The 23,135-nt window shown below is 33.3% G+C and overlaps 1 protein-coding gene across 1 annotated transcript; it reads right to left on the bottom strand.

Annotated features, from left to right (window-relative positions):
• Positions 1-3,526: 3,526 nt before the first annotated feature.
• On the bottom strand, positions 3,527-12,653 carry LOC117316276. Its single transcript, XM_033870814.1, has 3 exons — positions 12,216-12,653; positions 4,363-4,496; positions 3,527-3,547 (listed from the first exon to the last, which is right to left on the bottom strand). Exons 1-3 carry the CDS (start codon positions 12,592-12,594, stop codon positions 3,527-3,529), a joined length of 534 nt encoding a protein of 177 aa, XP_033726705.1. The 5' UTR covers positions 12,595-12,653.
• Between the last annotated feature and the right edge of the window lie 10,482 nt (positions 12,654-23,135).

Genomic DNA, 23,135 nt, shown 5'->3' with positions numbered 1-23,135 from the left:
TGGCAATGCAACTTTTAAAATAGTATAATTAATTTATCTTTGTTTTCATTGTAAATACTCAAATGTCGAAAAATTCCTTTCATTCTTCTATGAAAGAAATTCCGAGAATGGCGCGAAAAATGTGACGTCACAATACGACAATTGACGTTGCGTATTGATTTGAGAAAAAGAATCCCATTTAAAACCAGTAAAATTGTACATAAAACATGTTTTAAATTAGAAAATAATTTTCAAAAATTAATTATAAGCGTTGATGTCAATTAATATTTAGTTTCATCGGGGTATGAAACAAATTTTGTTTGCAAACTTCTGTAAGAATCCGCTACGCGGATTCATACAGTTTGCAAACAAAATGTGATTCATACCCCGATAAAACTAAAAAAAAATGACATCAATGCTTAAATGTTTCTGTTATGAGGCCTACTTTAATATCATATGATTTCATCCATCTGTTACTTTCAACAAACACGTATATCACACAGAACCATTGAGGCACGCTGTAATAGGCCATGCCTGACTTCACCTACTGAACAGATCTGGGGTTTGTTTACATCTTAACCTGCTTAAAATAAAATATTAAATCATGGTACAGTAGCAATAATTTGATAAATAATTGATAATGAAGTAGACTAGACATAGTGTCATTCAAGCAAATAAAATGTGTTGCCATAGCAATAGATCCATGTCATTGTTTTCTTTTGAAATAAATCAATGGACCATACATGTATATAATTATGGTTGCTGAATATTGGTTGAAGAGCAACGCAACAGATAAAATGTTTTTAAATATTTAATGTAGTATGTATAAATGCATTATATATTTATCACGGGAATGCGATAGGAAACTAAATGCTTTATTTCAAATTTCGAATATTTATCTAATGTTCACACACCTATATTTACAATATATCCAGCATCCTATCAGATTATATGATATTTATGATGATATTGACGAGAAAACTATTTAATGTGTGCTGCCAGCGAAGCGGTCACCCATCCTTTAGCTGATCACACTTGACGTTTTTTAACTTCTGTACATGGTTATGACACTAATTGCACAACCACTCATGCTAGCTAATGGGCTATGCAGCTGAAATCCACAAAAATATTGTATGAAAAGAACGCTGCTTTCTCATCCAACTTTGTCTACCAAAGGGAGATGAAACGTGCCTTATCAGCAATGTACTGCAATATTTCATTCTCATCAAAATGTTTCGTGTCAGAGTTATGAAGTTCTTCTTCTGAGATTAGGCAAACCTATTCTTGTTTCGTGATAACCTGTTCAATGACATCAAGATAAGTATGTGTTAATGTACGAAAAAATGGACTGTTATTTGTTGAACTGTAAATGTGTTTTTCATGACCAGAAATAATATATCTTAGATCTTGAAATTCGATTTAAATCAAGTAAATGCCTATTACTTTATACACTCGAGTATATTCTTGTAAAGAATGTCTTGATGACCATTGTTGATATAAAATCTTATTTTAAGGTATCTGTGAGTGGATCAATTACAGCGATAACAACACATTGTTGCAGAAGCCTATTGGAAGCAGACAAATGCCTACATTGAATATGGATAGTCAGGGGCATCTTAATTTAGTTCCCAACACATCTTACGTGATATATATTGTTTTCCAAGTACAAGTAAATAGCCTATGTCAGCATAATTTGCTCCAAATCTCTCTACCAATGAATTACAAAGAGGAAATATCACATGATACCTTCTTAGGTACAGTACATGCTTATTTCAAACGCCAGGTTGAAGCGAGAGCTCAAAAACTGAGACAAACAATCGACACGCATGTATTAACACTTTTACGCAAATCACTCGCACAATGTTTGAACTTGATTTCTTCAATATCAAAACAATACTCTGAATTTACGAGTCCAGTTTTTAAAGTAGCCTTCACCTCTAGGGTTCCATAACAATACACTAGGGCTAGATCGCTGACATGACAAATGTGTGAAGATCGACTGGTTGTTTCGGTTTAACGAAAACCTTGTACCATAGTAAGTTGAGTTCTGTCACAAAGGTGAAAACGTTGATGATTATAAAGGTGGTCACATTATTTTTCGTTTCTGTCGTCACTTAATTATATTGGTTTTCCTGTTTGCTTGTGCAATTTGCCGATATTTGTATTTGTGTCGATGTAGGACCGCTATTGTTGCTATAGATGACACACTAAATGAAAGCAGCAGCCCTTCAAACGAAAGACCTGAACTAATGCATTATCACGAAAACAAAAAGGAGTTTTAAGTTCAAATTTATTGGGGTTGTTTTTACAAAAATAAAGATCAGCAAGCGAGAACATGTTGGTGTAAATTTTTCATACATGTACATCAAATATGGATTCAATACCAAGCAGAAAAAAAAGAAAATACAAATAGAATTAATAAAATTACTTGTACCAGTGTCTAGGAACGGCTTTGAGTTGATTAGGCTAGTTGACATAACACAAGGAGTGTCTTTGGTTCGCCATCTTTTATTATATAACTGCCCGGATGTACACACATGTATACATTTACACATACATCAACAAAGCATGGTAGTATGGAGGGAGGTAACTCTTAGAACTCAAATATCATTACAATAATAAGAGTTAGAAACATGTTAACTTAAGAGAGAACGTCTGATATATCTAAGATTAGAGGCCTTTTTTTGTAAAATATGTAGCCATAGCAGGAAGTATGTTCATCAATATTATGGTTATACCTACCATACGACGACACTTGTGCTAATCCAGGGTGGAGCTGTGACCGTGCCATGTTCATTGTGTCGCAATATGTGGATTAAAGAGAGAGAAAACCGTGTTATCAAACATTATCAGAGTTTTCCTGGTTGGTTTATTTGATATTCCACACATGGATTTAACAGGAAACCAGAATCAAGATCTGTTAGCTGATACTAATAACCCGCTACACAGTAATTGTAATGTACACTTGCATACATGGAAGCATTAATACCGAATATCAGCAATGACTCCATGGGAATAAGAAAAGTTCGATCTGCTTTGATATAGCTGGCGAAAATCTAGTAATGGAGATATTATAAATCAAACAGGCTAAAATCGGCATTCACATTAGATGAAAAAACGGGTAGTTTTATGAGATAATAAACCGATAAGTTTTTTTTTTCAAATTCGAAGGGAAGACCGATTTTGATGTTACAACTCGTTTGTTGTGAGTTGATTTCTCAAAAACAAACAAGAATATCATAAGTTGAATGTAATTTGTTAATAATGTTACTAGTGGTTAAGGCAACTCTTACATAATTATAAAACCCGTATGTGTAAATAGAATCTTCTGAAATCTTCTTGAAGAGAGATGTGCATGTCTACAAGTATTAATTGGCAAGTGGTTGTAAGTGTTTATAAGAAGTGTGCTAAAGAACTTTAGAAAAGAGATAGTTGGATAATGTATTGTAACGATTTGGCAATATAGTATAAATAACATTAGTGACAAATTGTTATTCAGAACTGGTTTACAATTGTCAATGAGAGCTATATGAATTTTGTTGGAATATTAATTGTCTGGAACTTTGAACTGTGGGATTTATAAACATTCTTAATTATAGAGAAACGGATAAGAAAGGATAATTCAAGAACAGCTGTTGGAAGACAAATAAGTAACAGTGTTGATTTAATACACCACATTGAACACATCTTAATTATAGTTGTGAATCATCTCTGTAACTTGATTTTTTTAGTATATCATTAAATTATGATTTGAACTTTGCTCTACGATTTCATCTTTCTGTTTTGATCACGTAACAATAATATGGGCATCATAACACTTCCCATTATTCAATACGGAGTATTTTTAATAAGGATATGAAATAAAATAACTATTGTATGGGTATATTAGAAAATAACTATACTATGGATATGTAATACAATAACTATACTATGGATATGTAATACAATAACTATAATATGTATATGTAATAACGTGACTATGGTATGAATGTGCAATTGAGTAACTGTCATATAGGTATGTAATAAAACAATATATAATATGGATATGTTATAAAATAGCTATAATATGGATATGTGATAACGTAACTATAGTATGGATTTATAATAACGTAACTTTAATATGGATATTCAATAAAATAACTGTCATATGCATATGGAATAAAACATCTATATTATGGATATGTAATAGAGTAACTATGATATGGATATGTGATGAAGCAACTGTAATTTGGATATGTAATAAAATAACTACGATATGTATATATAATAACGTAACTTTGATATGGATATGTATTAAAATAATATTTGGAGTTTATATCGAGTTGTGTTGAACAGAGTAGTGAAAATGTGCATCGTTAAAGTAATCAATTTCAGTAAACTCACAATTGCAATTGTCCATTCCGTTTTTTGAAAATTACTAGAGACAAAGTAGCACTTTTTCGGAGATAATATCCAACCATTGTCACAGGCTCGTGGTGGGGCTGTAGTTGTAGTTGTTGTCGTCGTAGATGTGCTGGCTATAAAAAAAACAATGATACACTTATCAAAACGGAAATATAATTATTACCTAACTGCAATCAACACAAAAATAAAAGTCTTGCCATCGCATATAGCTAAGCATTTTCTATTGAAAAAAGAACATTTGGATTTTTTTTTTGCAACAGAAAATCATATGTCATGTGTTATTAGTTTCATTCATTAGTTTTCCGTAATATAACTCTCTGTATTTTGAAGTGGCTATATGGAGCATCTAATACATATACATGCGGCCAACATTGCATTATTGCGTAGAAGCGATTAAATTTGGGATGTTATATTTTCTCGTCCCTTATTTGAAGGATCACTCGAAGGAGGAGGGCTTTTTGTTGTGTCCCCTGAGCGAGACATACCAGTGTATCTGAGATAGTAGTTGATACTTCTACTTCAGGCTCTGCAATTAGGATAAATAATTCCGTCCGTTGTCAGAATTATGTAGCCAGATATTATGTCCTCTCAATGTCCTAAGTTCGTTATATTGAAGACAGACCTTAAGGTAAATTGCCTGTACGATGAACACTACTCAGCTACATGTCAATGTACATCTATACGTACATCTGTACTATCTTTGAAATTGCATGTATTTATATAGACTTTTTGACCTTCCTCCAGAATGTCCGATCTACTAACTAGACCGATGTCTGTACACTTCTTTCACAGATTTCTGAAAGGACTAACTCATGAAAAAATCCTTAGCGCTGTTGAACAGACAATAGACAAAGAAAATGTAAGATCAATCCAGATACTTGACAAGACATGTGTGATAACATTGAAAAATGAAACATCGAAATCAGTGCTCTTATCAGAAGGAATAGTAATCGATCTCCAGACTATTCGTCTAACTAGTGTGGAGAAAAACATTACAAACATTACTATAAAAGATGCACCAGTTGAAATGTGTGATGAATTCATATGCACCCATATGTCAAAATTTGGGGAAATCGTAAACGGATCTATGAAAAGGGGAAAGATTAAGGGAACCGACATAGAAAATGGTACACGGTATGTATCTCTAGTGAATTGTGTGTCCATCCTACCATTAACAACAGATTTTGGAAGATTCTCGGTCCGATTATTCGGTGACAATAATCGTACGCCATGTTTCCGATGTGGACAAACAAATCACCCGTCATATCAGTGCCCGAAAAGGAATGAAACAATCAGGAAATGCCACCGATGTGGCAGCCCTGAACATCTCATCCGAGATTGTCCTAAAGCGTCATCCGACGAGAGGAGGTGTCATTTTTGCAACGTAACAGGTCATATTCAACGTGACTGTCAACAAAAAACACGCCTTGAACAATATGGAGAGTACGCCGGTGAAATAGAGGATCCGGATATCAACAACAAATCCACGTGTTCCACAGCTGATCATGGTCAGCTGACACAACAAAACAAACAACAGAGACACGGTCTAATTATTGGAGCGTCGAACTGCAAACGAATTGACACGAGTGGGAAAAATGTTACCAACGTCTCAATATCAGGCGCGTCCTTCGATAACATTGGGGATAACATAGACAAGGCAATCGCGGAAACGCGCACGTGTGACAGTGAAATCAGTCATGTGGTGGTTTGCCTAGGAACCAATGACATCACCAAACATTACAGTGACATAGACAATGTTTACATCAGCATCACTGAGGCGCTTACACAAGTGGGGAACGCCTTCCCAGACGCATCAGTAGGTGTGTGTAACATTATCCCACGGAAAGGGAAAAGCAACCACATACGCGAACTCAATGAGGCCACGGTTAACGCGAACAAGTTCATCGAGAAACTGTGTAATAGAACTGACAATCTCACATTGATTGATACACACAGTGAGTTTGTCCAGAATGGCTCACCGGTAAAAGGTAACTATGACCTGAATGACCCAAGTGGTGTACACATTAACAATAAAGGTGCAGAAACACTGCTGGGTCCCATTCTAGACTTCGTGAACGGTGAAGTAGACATAGAAACCTCCAAAACTCCTGCAAAAAGTAAAAAACGCTACCTCAGCAGTCAATCTACCCCTCCCTCTGAGAGACCGTGCTCAAAGGCCAGTAGACATGACAACAGAGGTGAGACAGGTGCTCCAGTAGCCAAATAAACTGTCATTAGATATAAATAAATATAAACATGATCCTTTGTACATAGATGTATAGATACCATTATTTACTTTTTTTACTATTTGCTTATCTAAATGTTAATATACATGTATTGTGGAATGAAACCAAAGTAATTATGGGGAAAAGAGAGAGAGAATCAAAATATACATACATGTATTGTATATGAAAGCCTGTATTCATTTAGCGTGTTTGAATGTCAATGGATTGAGAGATATTAAAAAGAGAGAGCGAATTTTTAGCTGGATCAATAGCCAAAATTATAATGTGATATGTTTACAAGAAACACACTGCACAGATATAGATACTGTTAAATGGAGTAACATTTGGAAAGATTTAGGGGGGAGTGGCAGCATATGGAACAATGGAAAACATGACTCTAGAGGTGTTGCCATCCTCTGGAAAAAAACTTCAAATATCAAAACTATGAAAGAAAACTATAGAGAACAATGTGGCAGAGTATTAGCGGGTACCATAGAATGTGAAAATAAAACATATACTATTACAAATATATACTGTCCAAATAAAGGTGCAGAAAGAAAAGAATTCATAACAAACTTAAATGCTATTATGGAAAATACGAATGAAAATATTGTAATGGGTGATTTTAATTGTGTCCTAGACGGATACAAAGATAGAGCTCCACAACTAACCTCTGAAGATATTGGTAAAAAAGAACTGAAAATATTCTTGGAAAAACAAAACTTGGAAGATATCTGGCGTGAAAAAAATCCAAACTTAATTAAATATACATTTAAAAGGGGTACATCAAAATCGAGAATTGATCTGATACTAACAGAAAAAACTATAAATCACTTAATTCAGGGTGTAAAAATCAAGTATTGTCCCTATAGTGATCATGATGTTAACTCACTAAAAATATTATTGAATGAAATAGAAAGAGGCCCAGGAACATGGAAAATGAGCTATAAAATAATTACAAATACAAACTTTAAAAATGCTTTTGAAGCCTGCTGGGCTGTATGGAAAAATGAAAAAAAATTGTATAATGACATTACTGAATGGTGGGATATAACAAAAATAAAAATAAAGCAATTGTGTATAGAACTTGCCAAGACAATAAACATATCAAAGAAGGAAATCAAACATCTTGAAGAGAAATTAGAAAAGCTAGAAAACAACCATGGAAATGACTCTAATGAAATAAATGAGTTAAAAGTACAAATAAAAGGATACTACACAAACCAAAGTAATGCTGCCAGAGTAAGAAGCAGAGCAACAGTATATGAGCAGAATGAAACATCTTCCAAATATTTCTTCAGCTTAGAAAAAAGAAATGCAGAAAATAAATTATGGTATAGAATAAAAGGAATAGATGGTAAATATAAAACAGGTATTAAAAATATTTTAGAAGAACAAACTATATTTTACTCCAACCTTTTTAAAACAGAAGGATGGGATGAAGAAAATGCAAAATTTTTAACAGATAAGATAGAAAAAAAACTATCTGACAATGAAAGTAAACAAATAGACAAACCCGTCGAACAAAATGAAATTAAAGATGCAATAAAATCATTGAAAAAAGACAAATCACCTGGTGAGGATGGTATTATAAGTGAATTCTATCAAATTTACTGGAACATAATAAAAAATGAAATCACTCAATTAATAGAATATGTGTTTGAAGAAAACAAACTTTCTAGATCTTAAAATAAAGGGGTTATCAAACTATTATTCAAAAAAGGGGAGAGGGAAGACATAAAGAATTGGAGACCAATCACATTACTAAATGTAGATTATAAAATTATAGCAAAGATTTTAGCAAACCGACTTAAACCTGTTCTTAGCAAATTAATACACCCAGATCAAAAAGGCTTTGTGCCAGGTAGGAACATAATGGATGCAAACAGAATGATTCAAGATATAATAGACTATAGCGATATGGAAAATCAGGATGGCTCGATAATTTTTCTTGATCAACAAAAGGCTTTTGACAGGATAGAATGGGGATGGGTCCTTAAATGTTTAAAAGATTTTAATTTTGGTACAAAATATTGTAACTGGATATATATGCTTTTAAAATCAGCAGTAACCTGTATACAAACTAATGGTTTTACCTCGAAATATTTCAAAATATCCAGATCTGCAAGGCAAGGATGCCCAATCGCACCTCTTCTATACATTATTCAGGCAGAGCCAATGGCATGCGCTATCAGAGCAAATCCAGATATTAAAGGAATAAAAATACCTAATAATAACTCTGTGGAGATTAAAATAAATATGTTTGCTGATGACACTCAGTTGTTCAACAAAACAGAGGAATCTATCAAGCATGCGTTTAAAATATTAGAAGCATATGAAAAGGCATCCGGAGCAAAAATAAATTATTTAAAAACTGAAGGTTTATATATTGGGGCATCAAAAAATAGAAAACCAATATTTAACAAAATAAAATGGACAAAATCAAATGTTAAAACTTTAGGTATTCATCATGGGTACTCGATAGATGATGATAAGATTTGGAGAGAGAAAATCATTAAAATAGAAAACTGCCTGCGTATCTGGAAAACAAGAAACCTTACATTTAAGGGCAAAGTACTAATTGTTAAATCACTAATAATATCCACAATTGGATATGAAATAGAAGTAAGAGGAATACCAGATAAATACCTGAAAGAAATAGATAAACTAATATGGAAGTACATATGGGATGATAAAACACATCTACTGGAAAGGAAACTATGTTGTTTTGAAATAGAAAAAGGAGGGATGGAAATGGTTGATATTGACATTTTTCTACAAAGTAAACAAATCAAAACTATTCATAAAATATTAAACTCTAAAACAGAAAACTGGAACACCATAGGTACTTATTTTCTAACAAAGTTAGACAAAAAGTATGGAGTTAAAAACTTTATATGTTCTTGCTCTGATTTGAATGGAATAGAAATCAATAGACTACTTCCCAAATTTTACTCTAACAGTTTAAAATCTTGGGCTAAGTTATTAAGCCAGAAACCAATACAAAACAGAATTAATGTTTTGAATCAGAACCTCTTTGGAAATATTTACATCCAATTTCACAACAAACCTTTATTTATACAGTCTTTTTTGAAAAGTGACCTCACAAAAATATCTGATATTTGGAATGAAGAAACACAGGATTTTATATCAAATGAAACATTACTGCAAAAACTTAAATACAAACATAATTGGATAGCAGAAATCACAAAAATAAGGAAAGCAATCCCAAGCAACTTTATAAATATACTAAAGGGCATTGAACCAGCTATGGTTGACAACCAAAACACACCAAAACCTGAAATTTATATAAATAATAACTTGGAAGTGTGTTTAGTTTTGAAAACAAAAACAAAAACCCTGAAAATAAAAGATGCTAAATTAAATATATTTCAACAACTATTTAGCTCCAACACCAGACAAAAATGTGAAATGAAGTGGGAAACAGAACTTCAAAAGTCATTTAATTGGAAGGAACTATGGATTAACTGTAGAGGTGACTTAACGGCGACGAGTAATAAAATTAAAGAATTCAATTGGAAATGTTTGCATAGAATAATATATACTGAGTACAAACTGAATCTCATGAATAGATCTAATGGGAATTGTCACTTGTGTAATAATCATATCGAAACTCAGACACTTATTTTATCATTGTGATTTTACCAAACAAGTTATACAGCTGGTAAACAATAATATATTAACATTGTTACCAGAATTAGAATTGAATGAAGATAACCTTTTAATCGGAAAATGTTTAAATCAAGATGATGCTCCACAAACAAATACCATATCTTTCACTATCAAGTGGGTTATATGGAAAGTAAGAAATATTTACAAGTATCAAAAAAAAAGGATAACGCCTTTTGCTGCTGTAGTTATATTTAAGACCATTTTATTGGATAACATCCGAATGTTCCTGAATTTTTACAACAAGGAAAACAATACCTCGTCCAAAATTACAAAACTTTTAAGAAAATACACCATATTGGCAAATAACTTATAACAACAAGTAGAATTGTCTCCCCTTATGCAGTAGCTAGCGTACGACACAGACGAGAATGCTTGTAATTATCGAATTGTATTAAGCTACACTATTTATTATATTGAATACGTCCGAATTAGATTGAATTAACTAACCTGACAATTAATTCAGAAATGGAACAGACAAACCAGACACACAATACGACAATATTTACCATTTAATAAAGTCCGGAAACAGGAAGTCATCTTGCAGTAGGAAAACTATCTACTAAAATCCTTAATAATACTAAAACATATCCACTTAATTCACCTTCCAATATCGACTGTATTAGCCTGATTTGTATGTAAATATGTATCGTATTTTTTTTTTTTTTTTTCATTTATATTGATCTTTATTACACAAATATTTACCGAACATTTTGTTGATTTGCATATATTATGGTAATTGTGTTCACTGTATGTGTACATTATACTTATAAAAAAAAAAAAAAGCGTCAGAGTATGAGATGTGTAAATTGTGTCAGTTGTGTGGCGAGTGAGAGCCCCCCTGCGTGGGGACATTGTTTATATTTTGAAGGCTGACCCCAAGGCCCCAACCTTGGCAGCCTTCCAATGTAAAAGACAGACCTTAAGGTATATATGACATGTATTTTGTTTAACAAGTGCAACCAAAGTGAGATGAGTTTTAATTTAATCCAATAATCACGAATAGTCACAAACGTCGGGACGATTCAAATTTGCATTTAGCCAATGATGATCTTGAAGAAAATTTTTTTTTTACAATAAGCCTAATAATTATTATGTACAAATTTATTTGCTAACGTTTATTCAACTAAACTGGCAGTTCACTTCTATTTTTTAGCAGGATGCAAATTATTGCATCTAAGATGACGTCATGATTCAGATTTATGACGTCAATATTAGATTTTCGAATTCAAATAAGACCTTTGCGTTTTACAATTGTTATTGAATTTAATGTTGAAATCTAACTGAATTTTATAATATATATATATACATGTATACATGTATATACACTGTATATATAAGGGAGGAAAAAACACACACACACCTGTTTATGTGTTATGGAGTATAAATTCACTGATCTTTTCGCTAGATTAACAAAAAAAATCTACTGGTGTGGTGTGAAAGCATAATATTTCTAGCATCTGGGATTCTGGTGATAATGGGCGTTAGACTACAGAACGTGTGGTTTCAGCATATGTGTACAGCGGCTTCGAACATGAGTTAACAGCTGTTCCCAAGCCATATAACCTCCGAAACGATGGATGCAGAATCTAGGATTCATGACACTGATTCAGAACATTAACACTTTATTTTTGACTGACTTTTCTACAAACAAATTTACTTCTAAAGCAAAAAGGGACAACACACTTACTTTATAAATGAAGATGTTGAATGATTCATGTTCACGTTTATCACTGAGGAAATGTTTTTCGTATTATAACAAACAGATACAGGTTATCAAATAGATCTAGAATTACAAGTATCATTTAAATTACATACTATTAATATCATTGAAAGCATGTTGACCTTTCTACTTTTCTGTCATGTTCAGTATAACTGTTACAATATAGAACTGTGGTATCTGAATTACTATCTTACCTTCGCTGTCTCCTCTTCCAAGTCGCTCAAATAACTCGGCGTGTTCTTTCTTCATAACGCGAATTTCATTTTCAAACCCGGACAGAACTTTTGAGATGTCTTTAATTTTGTTTGATATTGATCGTTTGAATTCAAGAATTGCCGTTTTGTTGCATTCACACTGATTGTCTACATCAGTTGCTCCTTCAATAGCATCAACCCTCCTTTGTAACTGACACACTTTCTCGTTTATATTAAAATAAGTCCCGTTTAAAAGACCGACAATTTCACTTGTTATGGAATGCTCCTCGAATTTCTCCTCCAAATCATGATTCTTTGAGAATGCGTTACCACACTTGGAAAGGAGAACCAAAGCAATACAAAACAAACCTGTAAGCATTGTTCTAAAGCGTTAAGTGGACGGTAGTTGTTGTGTGAAACAGAGTCGATTCCCTTGTGGTAGGAATAAGATCGTAGTCACGTGTTTTTCGGTGCTGATCTTGTTGTCGATTGTAATTGATATCAGAGTATTCCAGCCAAGCAGCAGTATATAGTTCGATGATCTCACATGGATGGCTATGGAATATGGAGTTAATTAAACGAGTTCAGTAATTGTATAATCAATTATTGAAAGAATTATAGAAATTCCATGTTACAAAATTACATACACACTATTGTAAGATCATTTTGAACATTTGACTCATACATATATGAGAAAATAAGTGAAACCATTCATTATATCATCGCATATTTCAACTCAAACGGTATACAGAGACGAGATAACAGGGATGTGTAATCTAGACATAGGACTACTTCCCGATTATTTGTATGTTTTCTTGCATTGTAATTGACCTCATCCAATTAAATGGTTTTAATTGAATATTGAATTTTAAAAATAAGATGAAGTGTGTAAAGCCATTACTCCCTCAAAGTCATATATATACTTGAATCTGTATGATATGATTCAAATTCGAAAATTTCCAAGTTTCCAAAATGTTGATATCACTAGAAATTGACGTATTTGATACAATTAGATTTTAGAAAATCACAAATATTTAACTAGCCCTGAGATCACTTAGAACAGTCATGGTAACATGCATTACTTAAAGGGCTTATTTTAGACTATTGAAAATAGTAAAATCTTTTTAAAAATCTTATTTGATTGATAAATTTCTTCTTTTATCGATATTTTATCTTCGCCTTTTAGATAAGCAATCGAGTCTGCCATCGCTCGGTGAATCGTTCACCATTTCGACTTCAAAAGAACAATCAGGTCAGAAGAGGATTATTTGCTTTACCCCAATATTTTATTTTCTTTTTGAAGAAATGTGGCCGCCAACATTTGACCCTAACTCAAAACGATAGTGATTGTTTATGAAACGATAACATAGCAAATACACAAAATTAATTTTCTTACAGTAATCAATCTATTTTTAATTGATTCTAATGAAAATGTGTTGTAACTCATAACATACATGACAACAAAGGGAAAATTAAAATTTCATAATTAATTTGTTTTTAAACAATCGATAAAAAATGAAGGTGTGTGTTCTATATAGATTGTGATACATATATAGTTTGTTTGCATGAACGAAGACTAAAAAGACAACCAACTTATTTAAACGGAAAATACACCCAATGTTCCATCAAGTGAAACTTGGTAGCCCATGTTTATCTAGCAAAGAACGTCGAACATTATTATTTTGCTTGATGAGTTTTAATATTCTAATATTTTAACATTGTGTGTTATATGGTAGAGCACATAAAGAACGTGTTAATAAAGATACTGAACAATATCGACGTACATAGATAAGTTATAAAACCTCCACGTGGTAATCGCCGATTCTATATTTAGAACTTTAGTGGTATTGTTAAAACTGAAATTAAATCCATACATTTTATTGAACGGTTTCACTACTTACCTAATCGAAAATAAATATTGGTATAAAATCACTTTGTTTAGCAGAGGAAATTTTATTCTGAAAATAGTGCATGTACGTTCTGCATAAACAGCTGTTCAATACAGTGACGTCATGGCAGCAGTAAAATAATGTTACGCCAACAATATAACTATGTAACCTTGGCAATTTAACCATCGCATGGTGGGATTTCTTCTTGTATTTTTTCAAAACAGAATCCTTCAATCAAACGTCATATATGGCTCTCCAGTCGTGGTTATTATAATCAATTTGAGATAAGTTAAGAAATGTCTGTTGGGTGTCAACGTTAAAGATGCATTTACTGACGTTATATTCAGGGAATGCATTCCCAGTAGATATGTGACTATAAGACAGAGTGACCCTCTTTGGATATGTACCACTATTCGAAAACTCATTTGTAAATGTGTACGATTACAAAGGAAGGCTTGAATGTTTGATACAGCCGTTGCTTTGATCAATGAGTCAACTGTGCGCGTCAAAAAGGTTTCACAACTGAATTTCTACTTAGCTTCATAATGTACATGATAAAAGAGATCGATAGAAAATAGTCCAGTCTCTTCGACGCTTATCTCTCCAATTCCACTATTCCTGGTATCAATTATGAAGGGCGCCAGTATATTGACGATGCCAACAAGGCTGAGGCATTCAACATTTTAAACACATTTATTATATCTGAAGACGATATCACAGATGCGATCTCTTGCTTAGACACCTCCAAGGCGATATCAGCCAAATGCACATGTTGATGTCATATGAATAAAAAAAATACCTACCCGAAGCATCAGCAATATAATTACACAATAAGAATTACCTTATTGTAAGCAAACTACTTTGTTTATCTCTCAGTAACTTGAGTGTAGACCACAGTTTGACAAGTGTGAATTTGTGTTAATACCGGCGGATGTTGCTTTCCTTCACAGATCACCTTTCAATGCTTTCAAACACGATATCTACTTCTTGTGTGTTTTTTATGTCATGAAGAAAGTGAACCGGGTTTATAACGACTTCTTCAAATTGCTGAGAAATTGTTCTGTAGTGGATAAATCGATTTTAACATATCACAAAAATAAGCATTCCTGTGTGCATATTCGACTGGTAAACTTATTCCAAGAAACGCGAAACTCTAGATGCTTCTGTGGTTCAGAGAAATAGTTTTTTTTTTTCAGATGTGATTTTGAGTGGCCCTTTGTGTTAAATACATGATTAACATATCATTGATGTAAACTGCTATGAGGATACTGAACTCTTAACTTACATTTTTTAATATCACGGTTTCATAAGTCTTAACAATTTATTTGTTCCATTTGCTCGCTTATTTGCTTACACGAACATTTAGATAATACGACATATCCTTACACCCAAAGTTACTAGATAACAGGATTACAGAACTTTTTTTCAATAGACTTTCATCAATGGTTCAAACACGTTAGAGGTTTGGCATCCTAAAGCCTCATTGTACCTTAAAGCATCATTCATTTATGTAGGACTGTCTCTATGACAGGATAATAAACAATCATTGTCAGATGCATGCTTTCTCTTTGACAATACCTGTACCTGTTTTAACGTCTTCCTCCTGAAATATTCAGTTAATGAATAGCTGGTCTCATTCTTTACTGTTGAAGTACATTCTACTTAGATCGAATATTTCCCCAAAAAATCAAATTAGCGCCTATAAAAATTACCCTCACGAAGTGTCTTTAATAATGATCAATTAATTTATGTCGCATGCGTTCAAAAAATAGTACACAATTTTGAATAATCATAGTAACAAAATGCACAAGGATAATTAGACCGGGTATTCTTTATATGAGAGAGTCTTCTGTGTTTTTCCTATTCATCTACTTGTAAAGCGGTTTTTATATAATATACGTTTACATTTCTTCGTTTTATTTATAGCCAGTACTACTACTACTACTACTACAACCCCAATAACTACTACTACCACCACCACCGCCGCCAATACACCACGGGACTGTGACGATGGTTGGATCACGTCCCCCGAAAAGTGCTACTATGTCTCTGGATCCATCTTTTAACACGGATTTGTCTACGGCAATTGTGAGTACTTTGGCGATCAAAATCTTTATTTTAGCGCTTTTTGCGTTTAAAGCATGGGTTACTTTTGACTCCAATAACAGTCTGGTTTTTCTAACTCTTAAATGACCTTAGCTGTTAATAGGACGTTAAACAAAATAAACCAAACCTCTAATATAATTTAAAAACAAATTAATGCGTATTGAAAGGGAGACCCTTGAAGGTGTGTTCATGGATTCATATCCACTTAAAATTGACAAATTGTTGAAGATAAATACTTATTTTACCGACCAAAGTATACGCTAACGGTAGATACATTATCAAGAAGTTGTTTTCGGACCTTAAGCATAAAAAGAGCCAACTGAAACCATTACTTTTACATGTACAGTAAATACGTTTCATGTTGGTAACATGTTTTACTGTATTGAATGCATTTTATTGCATTGGCTATTTTTTTCTGTGATGTTTAGAAGATATCCGTGAATATTTACAAATGCTTCACAAATCAGTCTCTATCATTACATGCACAAGTGTTACTTGCATTGATTGTATGATTTTATTAAAAAAAATCGAAACAGTAATTTACATTGTATATAACTATCAAAATCTTTCGATTTTGGTTAATACAACTATAAAAAAAATCATCAACCTTTGATGATATTTTTTCAGGTCATTAAAGCCGTATATCGACCATAATTATTGATAAAAAACTATATTTTATATTCTTCTGCAGATTGTAATAGAAATGTATTTCAAGAGGTACAATATAATATACGTTAAAATTTGCTACAGGGTTTAAGGTTACAAGGACAAGCATTTAGCAGCCATTAGTATAGTATAATGAAATCCATAGATGCAGGAATTAAAATTGGTATCATATACTCGTTTAAATCTGCATATCTTCTACGTGTGATTTCCCTAAAATGATTATTATGAAGATGCTAGACGTCACACCTTCGTGTAAAGGTATTTCACTTCGAACTTCCTTGCATTGTAATGCATGTTTTACACTGAACTTGTATGTGTTGTTACTACATTTCAGACCTGCATTACATAGTACTGTACTACAGGTCAACTCTCGATATGTAGATTCCATAGTAAAATTCCCAAATGTAGGTTCGGCAATGAAAACTCATGTGTTAGTTCTACACTAAAAACTTCCATATACGGGTTCTGTATTCAAACCACCATGTGGAGATTTTAAACGTACACCGCTATATGTAGGTTCAACATTTAAATCTTAATATGTAAGATATTTACAGTACAGTGTACGTACATTTAAAATATGTGTATGTAGGTACTTCACGACTGCCCTCCACTTCAGGCTTCCATATGTACATTTGTAGGTACCACACTCCAAACTTCCATATGAAGGTAATACACCTCCGGCCCCTGTATGTGGGTACATCATGCCCCTGTCTGACATAACTACTGAATTGTAAATTAAAGCGACTTCAGACACGTGACATTTCCTATTTGATCTGTTTTTAATTTTTTCAATATGTACTCGTGTTTCTTCAGAAGCATTGTATTTCCAAGGGAGCGAAGTTAGTTGAAATCCAAACGGACGCAGAAGGTCATTTCATAATGAAATCACTTCGTTATGAGTTATTTGGTAAGGACTATATGTATAAAGTTTTGGTTAAACTAAAAACATAGCCTGTGTAATGTGTCTTTGTGACAAGCACTGTATCGTTACACTGTTTATTGATGTACTACGTTGTTTTCGATTTTGAAACACAGCAGAAAATTTTATGAGATCTTCTTTAGGGGTATTTATATTGTGCACATTAATAATAAAAGCAATATAACAGATTATAAAAAGAAAAGAAAAAAAATATGTCCTATCAAAATCGGCAAGATGATAATATGTGAAGTTTTTTTCATATGTTTCATTTCATTTCAAGGGCAATATATTTATACCGGACGTAAACGGAATGACGCAGGTAACTGGGTTTTCGCCAGCAACGACAAGATAGTAGATACCTCTGTGAGGTCATGGTCTGTTGGAGAACCAGACGACGAGATTGACCAGACCTGTGGATGTACGAATACAGAGGACGATTTCTTAATGCTAGACTGTGTTTGTATCGGGTATAGCCTCTTCTTTATCTGTGAGATTGCGCGTTAGTCATCTACTGCCGCGACAAAGGTTACCTAACATTTATGTAACACTATTGTAAATACATGTAGTTGGTGACGAATACTGGAGTCAACTTTGTTGGCCTTAAATAACGGAAACGAAATAAAGAAAATAAATTGAGCACACATCAGAAATGGATCTATTGTTTTTCTTTTTAATTTGTCGTATGCTACGTGTGATAATTATCATTTGGCGGTTCTCAGATGGTAGGCATTTTCAATATACATGTATGTGCAATTATGGAAACGTATATGACGTTCTAGGAAGTCCTGTGTACTATAGAGAAAAATCAATATAGTAATGTCTGTTAGGTAGTCATATTTAATTAATTATACGGAGAAAGGAATATAACTACTGTTAATTAATGAGTCCCCTTTATAATGGACATATAAATAGTACAGTATGACGTCTGTTAAGGGATTTGTGATTTCATAGATTAATTTACAGTCAAACCTTTTCAGCCCGAATCAGATAATTCGAAGATCTCTTTTAACTCGAATTACATTTTCAGCCAAAATCCTTCTTTTTAACAATAACAGTTAATTCGAACTCGGATAATCCCAAAATCTCGGTTATCGGCTAACCTGAAATAAAATCTTAGGTTCCGATAACATAAAAACCTTTGTAAAATGTAACGGTTATCCTGAAAACATAATGTGTCAACAAAATACTCATCGTAGGTCTTGATAAATTGTATATTTTACTATTGCCTAATTAAAATACGGTAGGTGGTCAGCGTTCATTTTCCATTGTTATTCGGTTTGTTTAGGTCAGTTATAGCGTAATCAGCCTGAGCTGTCTTAACTCGGATTGAGTACAACACTCCGATTGATTGATGTATATACTGCATATCGCTTAAAGCCTTCCTTGACAAGACCTGGATTTTTATCTACGTCTACTTTGCTTGTAGGGCAAATTAATAGTACTTGCGTTTTGCTGAGAATTCGACCGTAAGGACTGGGCCTAGCCCGTGAGAAGAAGTCACCACGTGCTGTTCCTCCGGTCGAAATTACCGATTACGGAAACCTGTGTATTTTTTGTTTGATACTTAACTCTCAACACTGAAATTGATTGCAGAAAAAATATATAGAGGATATCTAACAGTGTCTTCAGTAATACCAAATATATTTCACGAGTGGGGCTAATATTTTGATATTTTTCACGAGTGCGCAGCACGAGTGAAAAATATCAAAATATTAGCCACACGAGTGAATTATATTTGGTTTTACTGAAGACACTGTTAGATATTCTGTTTATTACATTTTTTATCAACGAAAACCCTATCCCGTATGCTAACTAGGACTACAGCGATAATTTGTAAACAAAAAAAGTAGTTTCCCCTGTCCAGCTGCTGACGTATATGTCGGGCTTTCTGATTGGTCAATTATTTTGCTATTTTCTAATCATTAATTTGATTGGTCAAATCAGCAAAAGTGATAATTTTTGATATTTCACTGGTAAAAATGTAATAAAAATGTATATGCTTCAGTGTCGGTATAATGATCAAATGCAATGCGCCTTCTTAGGCATTTTAATCAAATTTGCTTTGGTGAAGCTTTCCTGGTCCATAATTGAGCCTTGGAAATCAATTTCTCTCATATCTCGCCATGTTGGATAGAGTTTGCCCATGTAAGATAGCTATGTAAGATAAATCTATCTTACATAGCATTTCACGCGCGCGGATTAATCTGCGTTCAAGGGGGACAACTCTCACAACGTCGTCTGCTTGTGTTCACATCCGACAGTCCTTTTCGTCGGTGTCGGTTTTGAAACGTTGGACTTAACTATAAAAATACATACATTCTTAGATAAATATATATCATATCAGCAGTAAACCAATAGGGCTACACGGTTAAACGATTAGACATTTCATCTGAGCGAACATACAATGTATAACTCCGTTACTGTAACAAACAGTTAGACTACGCCTACAAGCCTGTTGTAACAGTTACAGTACAATACAGACTTGCCTACCCGACAGATTTGTCATTTGTCATTAAAAACATGTAAACACACACAATCACCTGGAAATGACAGGAAGTAAAATAAAAGCCATACATAAAAAAAATATAAAAAAGAAAATGTCAAACGTCACAACCTATGAAATGGTTCCGTTTGCGTCAGCAGGGGGCCCTGGAATTTGTTTACTCTACTGTACTGTACTGTACTGTCAGTAACTGAATGAACGAACATTCGGTAAAAATGACACCCCTCGATGTTCATATAAAAATATTTATTTTAATTGTAACTCAGAGTCTATATTTGTGTAGAGTAACCATGAAAACTAACTGCCATCCTAGCCTTTCAATATGATCATCGTTAGCCTATCGACTGACCTACCTTCGTCATTCCACCAAGACAACCGGTTAAACACATATAATCCTATGTCACAGAAAAGATCGAATACTCGTACAGAGTCACTGTTCGCTGGTTCACACACGAAGTTGCCAAAATCACAGTGAATTTAAAATTACCAGCCACGAAACATCGCCGCGTCATGGCGATCGAGATCGACATCACTCTCAATATCCTTGAACTATGAATGGAATTCCAATGACAGTCGTGACGTCATGCAGTGACGTAGTATTTTATAAAAAAAATTGACTTGACATTTAAAAGTACAGTGTGTTCTGTGAAATGATTAAATATGTCGAGGTGCAAATCAAATTATATGTGAAGTTGGAAAACTCATTTCAGCGTTGGGTTTCAGTATTGTTGATAGAACTTCTTTTTCTCGGATGTTGACAATTTGATCACGGCCACGTAAAAGTCGGTCAAGTTACGGTAATTTTTATCGGCGAATAGTTCATTCGTTCATCACTTAACCACAAAATGAATGAAATTTGTGTTCAAACATAGTTTGTCAAAATAGGGTATGATCTTTCAGAATATCACAAGTATATTTAGTAAAAACGTCAAATAAAGAAATTAAAAAATTGAAGAAAATGGATGGCTGAGGGGCACTTTCGCCAGAAATTCGGTAATGATATGAGAGAAAAAGACTCTTTCATTATGTGTGTATGTAGGATAGGGATATTCCACCCTCGGGATCACAAAATGTGGTAAAACCCTCGGCAAGCCTCGGGTTTACCACATTTTGTGACCCCTCGGGTGGAATATCCCTATCCTACATATACACATATGAAAGAGTCTTATAATATTCGGCGACAGTTGTCCGCGACCTCTCCGAACTAAATCACATAAGGAATGTTTCCGTAGTCCCCGCGAACTTGGATTGATGCTTATGGATCGTATATTTGTCTCGGACATCGGGCAGACTTTAATGAAGAAAACACATGTGATGAAACATTTGATTATGATTAGGTAACGGATACAAATGTGCCAAACAATGAAAACAAAACTATTGTAAATCACTTTTATTTCGCGTGAGATTTATTTTCGCGATAAGACACGTAGAGAGTCATTTACTACATGTGCTAAATAGTAATTAGCCTGTATTTGGGTATGCTTTTAAGAGCTATAGTCACATAGCTCATACAAATGTCGACCAAGCTATTAGTTAACATTATAAGAGTAAGGCTCCATGCCTCTAATAGCTCATCATTCGCTTATAGCATTTCTAAATCAGAGAAATAATGTATTAGCGATTATGTCTGAAGAGGTAAATTCGCGAAATCTAAGTTACAACAATACATATTGTACAGATGTTTCTTTTATCTGTGTCTTTTTTACTTTTGATTTTTCTGGAAAACAAAATATTGAAATCAAATAAGAAGTTAGAAAACCAAGCGAAACAATACAGAGCGTTAAAGACTGATATTTAAAAAAAAAGGGGGTTCGGAAAGATTGATATTACTATACAATCTGTAATACAAAAATACAGGAACCCTTAATTTAACATCGAAAAATGTGAAGTTCACGTGCTATAAATCCGTAGGTATTAAAACACCGCCCGAATTTATGTGAACTCGATTTGGACCAATAGCTACACGTGTGCACCCGGTAAACATGAAGCAAGATGCCAACACAACCAACGAAGCCGTGGCCGTAACTGGCTATAGATGCGTAAACTATAAACAGATATTGACAAAGCTTGTTATTTAGAATCTTCTTTTTTACTGAATTTTAAAATAACCAACAAGATTAAGATAGAAATGATAAATAAATTTGCTCTAATTTCATTTGAAGTCATATCTATCTGCGACTTGCTATATCGATTACGTGAACACAGTGTTTAATTGCATTTCTAACATGAAAACCTTATTTCAATAAACTAACTCTTTACTGCAGTGTTTTGATATACTTATTTATCGTTTAACCAGCCACCGTGTTTTGTTATCAAATGCCCTAAGTTTTTTGTCATCCTTATCATAAAAATGCCCTGTTATGACAACTTGATCATACGTCTAAAAGTTATTATATTTATTTCAGTATCAATGTCATAACATTATACCGTTCCATGTAAAGAAAAAATACACAATTCAATTGCACTCGGATATTTGTCATGTTTCCATCTTGCTTTAATACCCTATTCTACTCATGTGACTAATCACGGCACAATTAAAGCACTATGTATATATACATGTATATAATTAAAAGTAAATACAGTCCTTGCGATGGATATACATAAAATTAAATCAAAACACAAACCAGAAGATCACAAGCGCTTTCACTTACTTACAGAGCAAGCTCTTCAGGTGATATCACCTGCAGAGCTCGCTCTGAAAGTAAGAAAAGGCGCTTGTGATTTTCTGGTTTGTATTCTTATCTAGTCTTACATGTATATATATATATATATATACATGTAAGACTAGATAAAAACACACACATATATATATATGATTTAAACGGAACAAGTCAGCT

The sequence above is a fragment of the Pecten maximus genome, chromosome 18 (assembly GCF_902652985.1).
Source record: "Pecten maximus chromosome 18, xPecMax1.1, whole genome shotgun sequence".
In the NCBI taxonomy this organism is placed as follows: Eukaryota; Metazoa; Mollusca; class Bivalvia; order Pectinida; family Pectinidae; genus Pecten; species Pecten maximus.
This window is presented reverse-complemented; position numbering and strand designations above follow the sequence as displayed.